The sequence below is a fragment of the Hyperolius riggenbachi genome, chromosome 1 (genome assembly GCF_040937935.1).
Source record: "Hyperolius riggenbachi isolate aHypRig1 chromosome 1, aHypRig1.pri, whole genome shotgun sequence".
In the NCBI taxonomy this organism is placed as follows: Eukaryota; Metazoa; Chordata; class Amphibia; order Anura; family Hyperoliidae; genus Hyperolius; species Hyperolius riggenbachi.
In genome coordinates, this window is record NC_090646.1 from 300,172,317 (window position 1) to 300,191,287 (window position 18,971).

The following is an 18,971-nucleotide window of genomic DNA, read 5'->3' on the forward strand; positions in this document are numbered from 1 at the left end:
TACTGGGGACATATACCCCCTGGCTACATATACTGGGGACATATACCCCCTGGCTACATAAACTGGGGACATATACCCCCTGGCTACATATACTGGGGACATATACCCCCTGGCTACATATACTGGGGACATATACCCCCTGGCTTCATATACTGGGGACATATACCCCCTGGCTACATATACTGGGGACATATACTCCCTGGCTACATATACTGGGGACATATACCCCCTGGCTACATATACTGGGGACATATATATATATATATATATATATATATATATATATATATACCCCCTGGCTACATATACTGGGGACATATACCCCTGCCTACATATACTGGGACATATACCCCTGGCTACATATACTTTAGACATATACCCTCTGGCTACATATACTGGGGACATATACCCCCTGGCTACATATACTGGGGACATATACCCCCTGGCTACATATACTGGGGACATATACCCCCTGGCTAGATATACTGGGACATATACCCCTGGTTACATATACTGGGGACATATACCCCTGGCTACATATACTGGGGACATATACCCCTGGCTACATATACTGGGGACATATCCCCCTGGCTACATATACTGGGGACATATACCCCTGGCTACATATACTGGGACATATACACCTGCCTACATATACTGGGACATATACACCTGCCTACATATACTGGGGACATATACACCTGCCTACATATACTGGGCACATATCCCCCTGACTACATATACTTGGCACATATACCCTTGAATACATATACTGGGCACATATACCCCTGGCTACATATACTGGGCACATATACCCCTGGCTACATATACTGGGCACATATACCCCTGACTACATATACTGGGGTCATCTATACCTCTGTCTAAATATACTGGGGACATATACCCCTGGCTACATATACTGGGGGCATATACCCCTGGCTACATATACTGGGCACATATACCCCTGGCTACATATACTGGGCACATATACCCCTGGCTACATATACTGGGCACATTTACCCCTGCCTACATATACTGGGCACATATACCCCTGCCTACATATACTGGGCATATATACCCCTGCCTACATATACTGGGCACATATACCCCTGGCTACCTGTTCTGGGGACATCTCTACCACTGGCCACCTATTCTGGGGACACCTATAGACCTGGGGCTACCTATTTTTGGGGAACCACTGCTGTCAGATTGAGTGTATTTTGGGGAACTGCTGCCAGGTGAGAGGTGTCTACCATGTTAAGGGGGCATTCTGCCTATTTATGTGAAATGCTGTCTATTTATGTGCCTCATGACTGCTGAATTTGTCTTGTTGGGGGCCTCATGGTTACTGAATTTGTCTTGTTGGGGGCCTCAAGATCGCTGAATTTGTCTTGTTGGGGGCCTCATGATTGTTGAATTTGTCTTGTTGGGGGCCTCATGATTGCTGAATTTGTCTTGTTTGGGGGCCCTCATGATTGCTGAATTTGTCTTGTTGGGGGTCACATGATTGGTAACTGCGAGACTATGGAAAAAGCTGAATCATCATCATATGAGACAATAGCATAAGCCTACTTTTTCAGCTTTTTAAAACAGAAAATGAAACTGGGAGGTTCGAAAAAAAAATGAATACATTTTTCAGGAGTCGGATGGATGAAATTGTTTATCTTCACAGTTTATTTTCAACTTGGATTTTCCATAATGTTTATGTATGAGTTAAAACGTTTGTATTTAGTTTAAATTGCTGTTGGCACTTTGTGATAGTAAAGTGACTTTGCAGTTTGCACTCGACCTCCAAAATGTTCGCCACCACTGTCCTAATCTAATGTCCCACCATTGCTAAGTTCATGTAAACTTGTCTCCAGCCACGACCACACCCACATTCTGGTTCATGACCACACCCATTTTTCGGCGCGGACCCACAGCGCCACCCCAAATGTTCGCCGCGGCACCCCGCTTATTCCTCCCCCCTTTTTGCCCCCCCCCCCCCCCTGGAAAATTTTCTGCGGACGCCCATGTGCTGCATTCTCATATGCAGGTAGCTGTGTGGTGGAATAGCGGTCTATGCAGTCATTATATAGTTATTTGGGTTGAAAAAAGACATACGTCCATCGAGTTCAACCAGAGAACAAAGTACAACACCAGCCTGCTCCCTCACATATCCCTGTTGATCCAGAGGAAGGCGAAAAAACCTTACAAGGCATGGTCCAATTAGCCCCAAAAGGGAAAAAAATTCCTTCCCGACTCCAGATGGCAATCAGATAAAATCCCTGGATCAACATCATTAGGCATTACCTAGTAATTGTAGCCATGGATGTCTTTCAATGCAAGGAAAGCACCTAAGCCCTCTTTAAATGCAGGTATAGAGTTTGCCATAACTACTTCCTGTGGCAATGCATTCCACATCTTAATCACTCTTACTGTAAAGAACCCTTTCCTAAATACAGTAAATGGCTAAAACGTTTTTCCTCCATGCGCAGATCATGTCCTCTAGTCCATAGGTTCTCAACGTGTGGTACGCGTACCCCAGGGGGTACTTCTGAGGGTTCTAGGGGGTACTCGGGCTTGATTATACTTAACCAAATTAGTATTTTAGCTAATTAAAAGCAATAGTAAATGCTTGGAAATGGTTTAGAACCAATTATAATGTACTACGATTAAATATATATTTGTCAAGGGGTACGTGTGATAATGTTTACCATGCTAGGGGGTACTTGGTGAGTACAGGGTTTTAAAAGGGGTACATACCAATAAAATGTTGAGAAACACTGCTCTAGTCCTTTGAGAAGGCCTAGGGACAAAAAGCTCATCCGCCAAGCTTTTATATTGCCCTCTGATGTATTTATATATGTTAATTAGATCCCCTCTAAGGCATCTTTTCTCTAGACTAAATAAACCCAGTTTATCTAAACTTTTTGGTAAGTGAGACCTTCCATCCCACGTATCAATTTTGTTGCTCGTCTCTGCACCTGCTCTAAAATTGCAATATCTTTCCTGTAATATGGTGCCCAGAACTGAATTCCATATTCCAGATGTGGCCTTACTAGAGAGTTAAACAGGGGCAATATTATGCTAGCATCTCAAGTTTTTATTTCCCTTTTAATGCATCCCAAAATGTTGTTAGCTTTAGCTGCAGCGGCTTGGCATTGAGTGTGATTATTTAACTTGTTGTCGATGAGTACTCCTAAGTCCTTCTCCAAGTTTGATGTCCCCAACTGTATCCCATTTATTTTGTATGGTGCTAGACCACTGGTACGACCAAAATGCATGACTTTACATTTTTCAACATTGAAATTCTTCTGCCATTTATGTGCCCATATAGCCATCCTATCCAGATCCTGTTGCAATATGTCCCTATCTTCCTGAGAGTTGATAATTCTGCACAATTTTGTATCATCTGCAAGAATAGCAACATTGCTCACTACTGAATCTACTAGGTCATTAATAAATAAATTGAAGAGCACTGGACCCAGTACAGACACCTGTGGGGCCCCACTGCTAACAGTCATTTGTCCGCTAGGTTCCTGAAACTAAATATAGACAAAAGGAATTTATGATCTTCCCACCTGGCCATCCCTGAACCTCCCAGATGTGCATGTCACTGTTAACCACACTACCATTCGCCCTACCTCTCAAGCCCGTTGTCTGGGTGTCACCCTGGACTCCGTGCTCTCCTTCACTCCCCACATTCAAAACCTCACAAAATCCTGCAACTTCCACCTCCGTAACATCTGCAAGATCCGCCTTTTCCTGACCTCTGCCACTTTGCCCCCGCATCTCCCAGTCCCATGCATGCCTCCAGGATTTCTCAAGAGCTGCTCCAACACTATGGAACTTCCTACCTCCACCCATTAGAGCAGAACCCTCCTTCAACATCTTCAAGAAGGCCCTCAAAATTCACCTTTTCACTCTGGCCTACCACCTCTCACAAGTGCTCTAAACCTGCAGCTGAACTCTGGTCCCCTACCTTTCGTGTCCCTGCCTCTCCCTCTAGATTGTAAGCCTTCGGGCAGGGTCCTCCTCCTTTTGTGTCCTACCTGATCATGCACCTCCATTACTGTGCTCCCATGCTATGCATTTGCGTGAACTCAACTTGCCTAATATCCATGCTCCCATCCAGTGACTGACTAAGCATTACCTTATACTCATACTGTGTTGCGTGATCTGGTTTTTCTTGTATTCCTGTATTGTCGTATTGCTGTATGTCACCCCTAAATATTGTCTGTAACCTAAACTAATGTCCAGCACTGCGTAATATGTTGGCGCTTTATAAATACAATAAATAAATAAATAATGATGTGTAGCTTTAATGAGCTGAAGTAAGTTGGTGTGAAACTGTGAACAAATAACAGGATGCAATAAGTACATGAACTTCAGATATACATATCACCTATCAGCATACAATAGATAGTCTAGTGCCTTGGTTCTCAAAGGGGGTACTTCTGATGGTTCCAGGGGGTACTTGGCTTGATATACTTAACCAAGAATTACAAATTTAGAGTTTTAGAAAATTATAAATTGTATTTAAACAACACCAAATTAGTGTTTTAGCAAATTAAAAGCAATAGTAAATGCTTGGAAATTGTTTAGAACCAATAACCATGTACGATGATTACATTTATATTTGTCAAGGGGTACTTGTGATAATGTTTACTATGCTAGGGGGTAATTGGTGAGTACAGGGTTTGAAAAGGGGTACATGCCAATAAAATGTTGAAAAACACTGGTCTAGTGCATACAGCAACATGGCTGCATGGTTAGCTGACTAGGCCTCACTATACAGTTGAACAACTAACTAGTGCCTACACAGAACACATAATGCATGCCTACAGCTAGTAATAATCATGCAGATTCATAGAAAACAGAAAGAATGCATACCTCCCAACTTTTTAAGAAGAGAAAGATTGACACTTAAGCCACACCCCTGATCACGCCCTCGCCACACCCCTAGTCACGTGTATCATAAAGATTTCATAAGAAAAATATGTTGTTTTATAATTCAAACTACACTGGTCCTTTTTATCCTGGTTCATTTTCCTTCATATTAACATTTGAAAAAAAGAAATCTATCAATTTATAGCAGCGGTGTCCAACTGGCGGCCCGCGGGCTGCATCCAGCCCACCAGGCCACCTGCTGCGGCTCACCAGCTGCTGGCTTTTTCCCCTGACATCCCGGAATGCAGAGCGGCAGCGGAGCGATCTCGGTCTACACTGGGCCGGCTTTATATGAGTTTGAGATGTTGCGTAGTGATACACACTCCAACCGCATCACCCTGCTGGAACTCATTACTGGCCAGCTCAGTGTGAGGTGGGAGATTTAGCCGCTGGAAGTGCTGCACAAGTGAGTGCCTGGAGATCAGTGCTGGAGGAGTCATCTGCCAGGTGAGTTAATTATTTTTTTATTTACAGGTTCCGGACCAAGGAATGTATATCGGGGGGAGGGGGCAGCGGCTCATCGGAGGGAGGAGGGATCGCTGTCTAATGTAATGTATTTATGGGGACGCTGCCTAATGTAATTTATTGATGGGGAATGCTGCCTAATGTAATTTATGGGGGACGCTGCCTAATGTGATTTATGGGGGACGCTGCCTAATGTGATCTATGGGGGACACTGCCTATTGTGATTTATGGGGGACGCTGCCTAATGTGATTTATGGGGGACGCTGCCTAATGTGATCTATGGGGGACACTGCCTATTGTGATTTATGGGGGACGCTGCCTAATGTGATTTATGGGGGATGCTGCCTAATGTGATTTATGGGGGATGCTGCCTAATGTGATTTATGGGGGACGCTGCCTAATGTGATTTATGGGGAACGATGCCTAATGTGATTTATTTATGGGAGACACTGCCTAATGTGATTTGTTTATGGGGGACGCTGCCTAATATGATTTATGGCGGACGCTGCCTAATGTCTTTATTGAGTGAGAACGCTGTCTAATGTTATTTTTTGAGGGAAAACGCTGCCAGTCAAAATGCATTTTGTGTGAATCAGCTGCCAATCTGATTGAATTCTGTGGAAATCTGCTGTCAATCTGATTGCATTTTGTGGGGAAATATGCTGCCAATCTGATTGCATTTTTTGGGGAAATATGCTGCCAATCTGATTGCATTTTTTGGGGGAAATATGCTGCCAATCTAATTGCATTTTGTGGGGAAATCTGCTGCTAGATTTGTATTTTTTTTTTTGGGTCGGCCGGCCAGCCGGCCCTCCACCATATGATCTGGAATAAAAATGGCCCTCTATGCCCGCGAAGTTGGACGGCACTGCTTTACATCTACAGGTTAGTGCAATTTAGCCAATGATTGTTTACAGAAAATATATACGAAGAAGGCAAGAGCTGTTGCCCTTTAACGAATGCATTGGCTCTAAAAAAAATAGTTATGTGCACAAGGCATAGGGGCATAGGCTCTGTCATGGTGGGAAGGTCAGCCTAGGGCTTGGTACAGAGCACCAAACTCTCTCTGGGCAGTGTGGCTGTGCGCTGAGGGTCATGGTCTGTAAAAGTGCGTATGGGTTATGGTCTGTGAAAATGGCAACATTATAGGGAGCTGGCCAGACTAAAGCCGCTTATGTGATTATGGTTAATCAAACCTCCTGTACGTAGTTAGCTCCCGTTCTATTGGTGGAGCAGATCTAGACTGTACAGAGCTTTTCGTATATATTTGCTGATATGCATATTTTTGAGCTTTCATTTTGGTTTTTCACTATGGGGGACTGGTAACCTATGTGTATGCTTTGGACTATCTCAGTATTTCAGGCTTCAAAATTGTATTTACTGCTCCAACATCTGTGAGATAAAAAATTGTAATCAGTGGTGCCCATATTTGTCTTTCATTCAGAACTTACTGCAGGTTCCTGCTCATTATAATAGGTTTTTAACTACTTAATGATCCTGGAGCAGTGTATCTACTTCTGGAGGACTTCATCTAAAGTCACAGGGTCATAGATATTCGTCTTCTGCTGCAAATGGACAGTCCGTGTGCACATGAGTGTGCACGCTCACGCCAGCGGTACCAATCAGTGAGCCAATCAAAGGGTCTGATTCATGAATGAACACTGCTGTAACCAACAACAGTGTTCATTCATTGAAAGTCGGTATAAACACAAACTTTCACTTAGGAAGCTATGATTCAGTGGAGTTCCCGCCGTGCACATTACAGGTCATCATGCCGCCTGCTATGCATCATCACACCGGCCGTTGTGAGAGTCCTGTGAATGCACGGTTCAAAGTCAATGTGCATGGTGGGGACTCATACTGGCAAATACAGGCGGAAGCTGCCGATTAACGGAGCCACCTGCAGGACCGAGAGAGGAGCCAGGAGGACGCTGTAGAACCTCGCGGGCTACGGTGGGCTGGAGGAGGCCCCAGTATCCCTTTAATTGAGAAACAAAATATTTAATCTTTATGACACTTAAATACAATTTGCATAATAATTTGGAATGCCGTGTAGACCATTTAGGTGTGATAAGTAGTAATAAAGTTATTCGCGAATGAAGGGGAGAAGTGCTCAAAGGTGAAAATTGCTCAGGTCTATAAGGGGAAAAAACCCTTAGTGGTGAACTTTTTAACAGTTATCTATTAGTGCTCTTTTTCACTAGCAATCGCAAAAAAAAAAATGAAAGACTCAAGCGATTCTTCATTCTCATTGCATTTGCATTGCACAATTGCTCTTAAAATCGCTCCAGAAAGTGATTGCACTTTTCAGAAAATCAAATGGTGGTAATGAAAAATACCTAACGTGATTCCTTGATTCCTATGTTAAATTAGCAACCCTAGCGATTTAAAAATCGCTAGCCTTTTGCAATTTGGATTGAATTGCTGCTAGTGGCCCTTTGGGTCTATACATTGGCTGAATGTATGCATGTTGGTTGTTGTGGTGACTGGTTTGCCACCTTTTGAAAAAAAAAAAAGAGATCCTTCCACTTACCAGGGAATCTTGATAGAGAAGAGAGACTGCCAACCCGTTACGTTGGCAATCCATTATTTTAAAATGCACAGAAATTTGTAGATGTGTGATGTAAGCAGGTTATTACTATTTAGCAAACGAAACTAAATTGCAATGCTTTACTTTAAAAATAAGCCTGAATTAAAGATATGATATTATTAGGACATATGTGAAATTATGAAGATACTCTGTAGTTCTCCTTTGATACTAAAATTCTCTGTGCTATTGTTTTTAGCGGAAAACTCCTCAGTAACTCAGCACCTTGTTGACGACCTGTCTTTGGGATTCAGCTGCACTTTTCATGTCCATGGAATCACTGTCTACGGAGAATATACTGGAAGCAGTAGCAAATCTGTTAGCCTAGTATCTTCAGGTAATCCATTGATCTTTTAATATTTTATACTTGTACTGTCCTTGTTTGTTTGCATTTAAAGCGGAATATAACCCTGCATTTCAACTTTGCTCTAAAACATTATTTACAGCATATTATAAGCAAAAAGCATTTTTTTTTTTTACTAGACCAGAAGGGTTAAACACAGAGGTTTAAAGTTCCGTGGAGAGATATGCAGAAGTTCAGATTGTTACATTCTATTTAGTTATATGTATCTATTGATAAATGTTACACACTTTTTGGCTGTCCTCCAAGCTCCTTCTCAGTCAGAGAGATGAGTCACATTCAACACTTAGATACATTTATGTAAACAAAATGTATCTATGTCAGTTTCGGATGCGTCTGCAGAAATCTCCAGGAACTTTAAAGCCCAGTGTAACCCTTCCAATGCTGGTCTAGTAAAAAAAAAAATGCTGGTTGCATATAATATACTGTAAATAATGTTTTAGAGCAAAGTTGAAATGCAGGGTTATATTCCGCTTTAAGGAATTATCTTCATTTCGAAGAATTCTGTTTACAATGTAGAATATGTTACTTACATAAGCACTGGGCAGCACGGTGGCGTAGTAGCACTCTTGCCTTGCAGCGCTGGGTCTCCAGTTCAAATCCCACTATCTGCACATAGTTTGTATGTTCTCCCCATGTCTGTGTGAGTGCTTCCCTCTTCCCTATGCAGAGTCCTGATGCGAGTGTAAATGAGAGGTTACTCACCCTGCTCTCGGCATTTCACTGACAAGATCTCCCTTCAGTCAGGGGCACCTCTAGCTGCTTAATACGGAGGTTCCTCTAGCTACCTAATACTTGGTGACATCTCTAGCTACTTAATATTGAGCATACTTCTAGCTATCTAATACTAAGGGACACCTGTAGCTACCTATGACAGGCAAGGGATGAAGTGACAGCTAGAACAGCCAGCACACTTGTGGTGCAGTTCGGTGAGGGTTTGTAGGTTCACGGAGGGCAAAGTCTAAGGTGCCAGGACATCTGTGCCTATAGGCTCCTGCACGGCCGAGGCAGAGGCGAGAGAGGCTCCAGCCTCAGGGCACAGTGTAGGAGGGGGCGCACAACTCACTTAGCTATCATTCCCCTGTTGTGCTTGAAACATAGAGAAATAAGAAAATTGGATACATGGCAGTGACTGCAAGCCAGATAACTAGCGATTAAGATGTTGGGGGGGGGGGGGGTGCCTCATAGTGTAAGACCAATCAGAGTGTGACAGCTGGGGTGGCTGGGATGGAGGGGCGCACTTTGGCATCTCAGCCTTGAGTGCTGGAGGACCTTGTCCCAGCTCTGGGCTCCTGTGAGGTAAATCTGGGCCTGGGGCTTATAATTTTGGCCGGTTAATTTCTGAAATGGTTGAGTGACTGTGGCCAAGACATCTCTTTCCTCCTCTGCTCCAGATGTGTCATCTCCCCATGTCCCCTTCACTCATTACTGTCTTCCTCTGATACCTCTGTGTCACTCTCTGTTCCACTCCATGTCCCTCTGCTTCTCTCCATGCCCGGGTCTACTCCACTCATCTATGTACCCTTTTGCTTATCTCCATGTCACTCTCCGCTCATCTTTGTCTCCGTCCACTTCTCTCCTTGTCCCCTCTGCTCATCTCTGTCCTCCTCTGCTTCTCTCTGTGTCCTCTCCGCTCACCTCTTTTTTCCCCACTTTTGTGTCCCCTCCACTCATTTTCATAAAATTGTCAGCAACAAATGGAAAAAAACAATAAAAGATTTAGTAGAGATTTTAAGTAGCAAATTATATATTTATTCACAGATAACATTTTGCTTTATTCCTTTGTGTGCATTTGTAGATTCAACTAAAATTTATAGCTGGCTCCCAATTGTGGTTGTAGTCCTCATTGGATTGCCTATTGTCTGTTGCAAATACTTTACTGGAACAAGGTAAGAGACTTTTACTAATTACATGTAACACCTAATAGTCAATAATATGTAATTTAAATTTAAATGTTTTGATACTCTGTTTTTTTTAGCTCATTGGTAGAAGGAGATCATAGCATTAAGGGTCACAATATATACCAGCCAGTGAGTCTGCTTAAGATTAAAACAAAACAACACAGCTTTATTTTGTCAGTCAAACAATGTCCAAAACAGAAACAATCCACCACACTGGGTATTTTTCACACTGTATGTCCAGCTTCTGTGCCAACCCTGGCCTCAGGTTACCTTCAGGTTTACTGCATACCACCCCTGTGTACTCTCAACAGCCACACTGCCACTTCAGTGACACCCTGCCACAAGCCTAATGGCAGACCTGGGCCACTCACCTTTTCCAGGATTCTCCTGGATTACCAGTACTGGAGTCCAACTCCCTCCAGCACTTCTGCAGCTTCCCTACTGCAACAGGCCTGGCAGCCCTCTCGGCTGCACAGCCTTAACAGAGCCTTCTTGCTCCACCCACTGCCCACTACATACTGAGAGACGCAGTTACTTATGCAAATCACACAGGTGAGTTCATTGCCTCCCTCTCTGTAGAGATGGGCCGAACGGTTCCCCGGCGAACGGTTCCCGGTGAATTTAGGGTGGTTCGCCTTCACATGCGAAGGCGAACTTTCCCGGAAGTTCGATTTGCCCCATAATGCTCTATTAGGGTCAACTTTGACCCTCTACATCACAGTCAGCAGGCACATTGTAGCCAATCAGGCTACACTAGGTCCTGGAGCCGCACCCCCCGTATATAAGGACAGGAGCGCCGGCCATTACACTCACTCGTGTGCCTTCTAGAGTCACAGAAGGGCGAGCTGCTGCAGATTGTCTCTTAGGGAAAGATTAGCTAGGCTCTAGGCTTGTGTTAGCTTGCTGATAGCTGATTCTTATTACTATAATAGCACCCCTGAAGTCAACAGCTCTTTTCAGAGCTAATCCTGCACTTGTGTTGTGGCACCAGCTTTTGTAATTCATACTGTGTGCAGTGCCACTGCCAGCAAGGCCCACCACACTCAGTGACTAACTGCACCAGAAGTGTAATACCCATTATAACTGCACTTGTGTTGTGGCAACAGCTTTTGTAATTCATACTGTGTGCAGCCACTGCCAGCAAGGCCCACCACACTCAGTGACTAACCGCACCAGCAGTGTAATACCCATTATAACTGCACTTGTGTTGTGGCAACAGCTTTTGTAATTTATACTGTGTGCAGCCACTGCCAGCAAGGCCCACCACACTCAGTGACTAACTGCACCAGCAGTGTAATATCCATTATAACTGCACTTGTGTTGTGGCAACAGCTTTTGTAATTCATACTGTGTGCAGCCACTGCCAGCAAGGTCCACCACATTCAGTGACTAACTGCACCAGCAGTGTAATACCCATTATAACTGCACTTGTGTTATGGCAACAGCTATTGTAATTCATACTCTGTGCCACTGCTAGTGCCAGCCAGCCCAGGGCAATCACAACCAGACACCTGCGTTAGTTGCAGATTTGTGTAATACCCATTACAGCACTTGTGTTGCTTGGACATTATTTTTGGAAATAAGTATATATATATATATATATATATATATATATATATATATATATATATATATATACCTACCTAACTGTTGTGTTAGTGAAACCACCGCATCACCGCATAGACCTAACTGTTGTGTTCCGTGAAACCACCTACCTACGTAAGTGGACGCAGTGTGATATACCACTCTGTGCATACCTGTTAACTGCTGCAACTATGTGCCTGCACATTGTATTAGTCAAATCAGTGCATACCTTTCACATCATCCCCCCCAATATGGACAAAATGGACAAAACAGGTAGAGGAAGAGGTAAAGCCAGACCCAGAGGAAGGCCACCTGGCAGGTGTGTGCGAGGTTGTGGTGATGTGATTTTGTGCGACCCTGGCCCAAAGTACAGTGCTCAGAAGACGGCACGTCCCATCACCTCCCAAGATTGTCAGGACGTGGTTGACTATTTAGCAACACAGAACACCTCATCTTCCGCAGCCACCAGCGCTACTACAAGCACCACATACGCTGCATTTGACACTTCGCAGGACTTATTTAGTGTGGAAATCACTGATTCACAGCCACTACTGCTACAAGAAGATGAAGGCACTAAGCAAGTTACACCACCTCATACGTCTGAGTTAGGTGGCGACACTATGGGCTTTATTCACAAAGCGGTGCTAACTGTTAGCACGCCTGTGAAAACCCCCTTAGCACGTCTAAACGAGCTTTTTGCGCGCAAAACTTTGTGTGTAAAACTTTACGCGCGTAAAACTTTACGCGCGCACTGCACAGAGTGCAGGGCGCTCCGCGCGAAGTGCCCATTAAAGCCTATGGGACTTAGAGCACACATGGGACTTTGCGCGCGATCGGATTGATAAATCTGGTGCTACCCTACTTAGCACCCTGGTTAGCACGTCTAAAGACTTTAGACGTGCTAAGTAGGATAGCACCGCTTTGTGAATCAAGACCTATGGACGTAACATGTGAGGAGGGGGATGATGAAGTACCTGGTGTTGGTGCAGTTTTGGAGGTGTCTGAGGAAAGCGAAGCTGGGCAGGATGATTATGATGATGACGATTATAGGGATGTCACATATGTTCCCAATAGAGGAGATGACCAGTAGGACAGTTCGGAGGGGGAGTCAGAGAGGGGTAGGAGGAGACGAGTTCCTGAAAGAAGCAGGGGGAGCTCGTCCTCAGAAACAGTTGGTGGCAGTGTCCGGCGCCATGTATCGCCAGCTATGGACAGCCAGCCAACATGCCCTTCAACGTCAGCTGCTGAGGCCACCGTAGTGCCATCACCCAAGGGGGGCTCAGCGGTTTGGAAATTTTTTAATATGTCTGCCTCAGATCGGAGCAAAGCCATCTGTACTCTCTGCCTCCAACAACTGAGCCGTGGAAAGGCCAACAGTCATGTAGGGACAAGTGCCTTACGAAGGCACCTGGAGAAAAGGCACAAACGGCAATGGGAAGAACACCTGAGCAAAACCATACAAAAGACAAGCCACCCTCCTCCTCCTCTTCCTCGGTCAGGTGCTTCATCTTCTTCAGCCGCTTTCTCCATTGGACCTTCACAGCCACCCTCCTCCACTCCGCCTCTACCCTTGAGCGGTTCCTGCTCCTCTGCCCACAGCCGTCAGGTGTCCGTGAAGGAAGTCTTTGAGCGGAGGAAGCCAATTTCTGCCAGTCACCCCCTTGCCCAGGCGTCTGACAGCTGGCGTGGCGGAACTATTCGCTCGCCAGCTATTAGCATATAGGCTGGTGGAGTCAGAGGCTTTCCGTACATTTTTGGCCATTGGGACACCGCAGTCCAGGCCGCACTTATTTTTCTAGAAAGCCGATACCCAAACTGTACCGTGAGGTTGAGAGGCAAGTGGTGTCATCCCTGGCGAAGAGCGTTGGGTCAAGGGTCCACCTGACCACAGATGCCTGGTCTGCCAAGCATGGGCAGGGCCACTACATTACATACACAGCCCATTGGGTCAACCTGGTGGACGATGGCAAGCAGGGAGTACTACACAGCCCCATCTCCCCACAGCCTACGCTGCATGCCAGGTACGACGGTGTCACGCCATCTTAGGCTTGTCCTGCCTCAAAGCGGAGAGTCACACTGGACCAGCTCTCCTGGCTGCTCTTAACAAAGAGGTGGAGCGCTGGCTTACCCCACACCAGCTGGAGATCGGCAACGTGGTGTGTGACAACGGCAGCAATCTCCTTTCCGCTTTGAATTTGGGAAAGCTGACACATGTACCTTGCATGGCACATGTGTTGAATCTGGTCATTCAAAGATTTGTGTCAAAGTACCCAGGCTTACAGGGCATCCTGAAGCAGGCCAGGAAGCTGTGTGGGCATTTCAGGCGGTCTTACACGGCCATGGCCCGCTTTGCGGACATTCAGCGGAGAAACAACTTGCCGGTGAGACGCCTGATATGTGATAGCCCGAGTCGCTGGAATTCGACCCTGCTCATGTTCTCTTGCCTGCTAGACCAGGAGACACAATCTGGGGAGATGGGGATGTTGTGGCCCAACAACTGGACACTGATGCGAAATGCATGCAGGCTCATGAAGCCGTTTGATGAGGTGACCAACCTGGTGAGTCGCAGCGAAGGCACCATCGGCGACTTGATCCCCTATGCTTACTTCCTGGAGCGTGGCGTGCGTACAGAGCCGGATTAAGGCCAAATAGGGCCCTAAGCAAACTAGCAGATTTGGGCCCCCCACACTGTGCGCCCCCAATCGACAAATGCAGCCACCATGTGCCGCAGTTGGCAAATAGTCACTGTGTGTGCCAATCAACAAATGCATCCAAAATGTGTCCCCAATAGAAAAATTAAGTCACTGTGTGTCTCTAATAGATGGACGCAGGCACCAGGTGCCCCAATTGACAAATGCAGGCAATTAAAAAAATGCACTACCTATTTCCACAAGGCGTAAGACAAACAAACCAATTCACAATCCCAGCAAAACCCCTTACACAGTTCTCTATATACACACACAAGTCAACTATGCACTGATACATAAGGCAAGTAGTACACAAACATTTATACTCACCTTTGGCTTCCTCCAGCCCCTGTAGACCATGGACTCCCTCAATGTGTGTCCAGTCCCATCTGTTCCTCTGCTTTCCACCCCAGTAGTTGGGGGCTACTACGCATGCACTGCCCTGGCCTTGTATGTGCTTGGTCGCCTTAGTATGATCAGAAGTGTTTGGCACCTGTGCGGGTCTTCAAGGCTTGTAACTGCGCATGCGCAGAGCACTCCCAACCATGGTAATACAACCAAGCATATATGCAGCGGGTGCTGCGCGCACGTGCTAGGTGGACAGCGGGAGAATGGATGGGACCAGACACAGAGCAAACCTCATATACTACGGGGGGACTGTGTAAATTTTATTGAATTTTTAATGCTTGTATACCACTAGTGCCAGGTACAATTTAAAAGCATGCCAGATTTGAAAAAAAAATGTATTTTTTCATGGAATATTGTATTGGTGTAAAAGATAGCACTCCAATAACCATATTCAATAATGATGCACATAAAGCCAACATCTGTAGATTACACAACAGGAATTTCAGGGAGAGATTCAGGGTATCACTCCACTTGGCGACCGATCAAGCATAAAAATTGGTGCCGCCACAAACATGCTCGATTTGACCAATTATATTCCAAAATCGGTCAGATGTAGCGATTGGACATGCTGCAAGATGTAGAGATGAAGTGGTCGATGGAATGCGTGGCAGTAACAATGTGTGATTGGGATGAGTGGGAAACACGATAGAACCACCAGCTATCTTTCCCATAATGTGAATGTGCTCCCCACCCATATAATTAATACTTTACCTAACCTCTGTCTCCTGCCATGGTCCCCATGCATCCTCCGCATTGCCGCTGGCCTCTGTAGAGCACGCAGCACGTGTGACATCACACAACCCACATGCTTAACGTCGGAAGTCCATCCACAATGCTGAAGAGGAATGTGCCACGGCGGGACCGAGTGGACAGTATTAATTGCATGGGGTGCACATTCACATTATTGGGGCAACGATGGAGGCGGCATCACAATGCTGATTCCCAAGCGATTTCATGCTAATTTCTATCTCTCGGGAATCGGCCTGCGGTGTATGGGCAGCCACAGATCTCTCTAGATCAGATTCGGTCAGACAGAGATCTGTCTCTTGGTCGATCTGCCCAGTCATCATTTAATGTATGGGCACCTTTATATAGAAAATGCCACTTACAAACACAGGCTAAACACAGGAAAGCTCTGTCAGGAATCACACAACATCAGAATGAGCAGCTCCACTGATTATTACTGTGTGTGCAGCTTATCTTCTGCACTTTATTACCTGTGTCTGGCTGAGCTGAGGTCCCTCAGAGGTCACACAGTCACACAGCCTCTGCAGCAGGGGGCATGGTGGAGGGATTTCTGTCCTGACTTCCTGACTTAGTTGTCACTGTGTCCTCCTCCTGTGCTATCAGTTAGAGATGGGAAGTTCAGATCTTTTCAATGATCCGGATGATTCGAATCGGATCATTGAAAAGATCCGGATCTTTGATCCAAATCTCTGATCATTTTACTAACGAAGCATTCGGGGGTAAAATGAACAGCAGGACAGGTCTTTCCCTGCTGTGGACAGGAGAAGGGGAGGGGGGTGGACACACAGAGAAGGGGAGAAGATGGGCAGAGGGCAGGGAGTGGACAGAGAAGGGAGGAGGGACGAGCAGAGAGCAGAAATGTTTGCTTGCACACAATACCCACATGCTGCAATCATATGCTTTACATGTATTTCACCTATATGCTCATCTGTATACTTTGAATGCAAACGTCGCACAGTGAAAGAAAGCATTCCCCAAAGCATTCCCAGAAGTAAAGTGCAGCTGTTTAGAGCGAGTGCAGGAGAATCATATTGCGCTGCAATCACAGTGCCTGCCAAGTTACTGAGCTGTGCTGAGCCGAGCCAAAAGCTTCCAATGTGTTCACTGTGCACAACTAGGGAACAGACAGCCTATAATCAGCAGCACGTTATAGCCAGTATGTGTGCTCTACACATATCTGGCAGTGGCACCCATGTCCCCTCTCTCTCATCTACCTGTCTCCCTGCAAGGCTGGCTCCCCTGCAACAGAGCGATCCATCTCTGATCTCTGCTTCCAGGACCCCGCTGCCCGCTGAGAGGGGGCGTGTTGCTCCTGGCCCCGCCCCTTTTGCGATCCGAATCACTCATTTTGATGATTCGGATGATTCGACTCACAAAATAGATTCGGATCAAAGATCCGAATCGTTCATGATCCGGACAACACTACTATCAGTGCCCCTGCCCTGCCTGTACAATTTTGTGGGGATCAACCATCTCTCTCCTGCTGCTTGCCATGTGTTTTGTTGTGGGGATGGGCGGGCACAGCTGCCTCTCGTCTCTCCTTAGCATTAGCTGGAGCTGGAGGGAGACGCCATGAGAAGGAGTTATGTGCTTCTGACTCAGGGAAGGAAACCTGATGTTTCACATCCTCCCTGCCTGGGACCTCCCTGCAGTGCACAGTAAGATGCGTGCACACATCAGAAGTGGGGCAGCCTCTCCCAGCCACAGTGAGCATGCTGACTTGAGTCACGTGGTACTGGCTGGAGTGGAGAGCGTCTGGTTACCATGGTAACCCGATGCTCAGCCTTACGGAAACTGATAGCCGATGCTGCAGGTAAGTAATCGAGACACTCTGCTGCCCATGATTGATTACACTCTGGGGCCTCTTAGCTGAGCAGCAGCAGGCATGATCTAAGGACAATAAATTACATGCAGACAAGGGCCCTTTGAACCTGAATGGGGCCCTAAGCAGGAGCTTGTAGTGCCTGGTTGAAGATCCGGCTCTGCGTGCGTAGAGTGGCGGATGAAGCTGTGGAGGAGCTTGGCGAGGAACAGTTACGGCAGGGAGAGTTGTGGGAGCAATTTTCATCTGAACCAAATGTTTCCTCAACACCTGCGGCAGCACAGAAGGGGGAGGAGGAGGAGGAAGAAGAGGAGTCGTGTGGCGAACAAGAGGAGTCAGACTCGGATGATGACGAGGAAGGTGTTTATGTGGAGGAGGAACAGGCGGCGGCAGAAGAACAACCACAGCAGCCGTCGCAGGGGGCTTGTGCTGCTCCACGTTCCCGTGGTATTATTCGTGGCTGGGGGGAGGAAGAGGAGTTGCATGACATCACTCAGGAAGAGCAAGAGGAGATGGAGAGTACGTCTAGATCCAACTTTGTGCAGATGGCCTCTTTCATGTTGTCCAGCCTGTTGAGGGACCCCCGTATCAAAAAACTCAAGGGGAATGACCTGTACTGGGTGGCCGCGCTACTAGACCCTTGGTACAGGCACAAAGTGGCAGACCTGTTACCAACTCAACACAAGGCGGAAAGGATGCAGCACTTGCAGAACAAGCTGTCAATGATGCTTTACAATGCGTTTAAGGGTGATATGACAGTACAACGCAATAAAGGTACCACTGGCAGTAATCCTCCTCCTCCCAAGTCCACGCAGGAAAGGACAGGACGCTCCAGCAATCTCGGGGTGATGTCGGACATGCGGACATTCTTTAGTCCAACGCCTTGCCGTGGCCCTTTGGGATCCACCCTCCACCAACACCTGGACCGGCAGGTAGCCGACTACCTGGCCTTAAGTGTGGATGTACTGTAGACACTGTGAGCAGCGACGATGATGAACCCTTGGACTACTGAGTGCGCAGGCTTGACCTGTGGCCAGAGCTGTCCCAATTTGCCATCCAACTCCTCTCTTGCCCTGCCGCAAGCGTCCTGTCAGAAAGGACCTTCAGTGCAGCTGGAGGCATTGTCACTGAGAAGAGAAGTCGCCTAAGTCACAAAAGTGTTCAGTACCTCACCTTTGTCAAAATGAATGAGGCATGGATCCCGGAGGGCTACTGCCCGCCCCAAGACTAAGTCAGTCCCCACACACAGCATCTCTGCCTGCACGCCGTGTGACTGGCTGCCTGCCCCAAGACTAAGTCGCTCCCCACACACAGCATCTCTGCCTGCACGCCGTATGACTGCTGGCTGCCTGCCTCAAGACTAAGTCGCTCCCCACACAGCACCTCTGATCGCCAGCCACTTGAATGCCTTCTCCGCCACCATCAACAGGGTCCAGGACTCCAGGCGGATTCCTTACAATAATTGCTCTGGGGCGTC

The 18,971-nt window shown here is 46.5% G+C and overlaps 1 protein-coding gene across 5 annotated transcripts in view; it reads left to right on the forward strand.

Annotated features, from left to right (window-relative positions):
- The window catches only part of IL12RB1 (interleukin 12 receptor subunit beta 1), a 485,568-nt gene that overhangs the window by 450,514 nt on the left and 16,083 nt on the right, over positions 1-18,971 (forward strand). For all 5 annotated transcript variants that reach the window (XM_068233781.1, XM_068233782.1, XM_068233779.1 and 2 more), the window contains 2 exons: positions 8,184-8,321; positions 10,144-10,234. In XM_068233781.1, the coding sequence (XP_068089882.1) occupies positions 8,184-8,321; positions 10,144-10,234 (229 nt within the window). The remainder of the gene's footprint in view (positions 1-8,183; positions 8,322-10,143; positions 10,235-18,971) is intronic.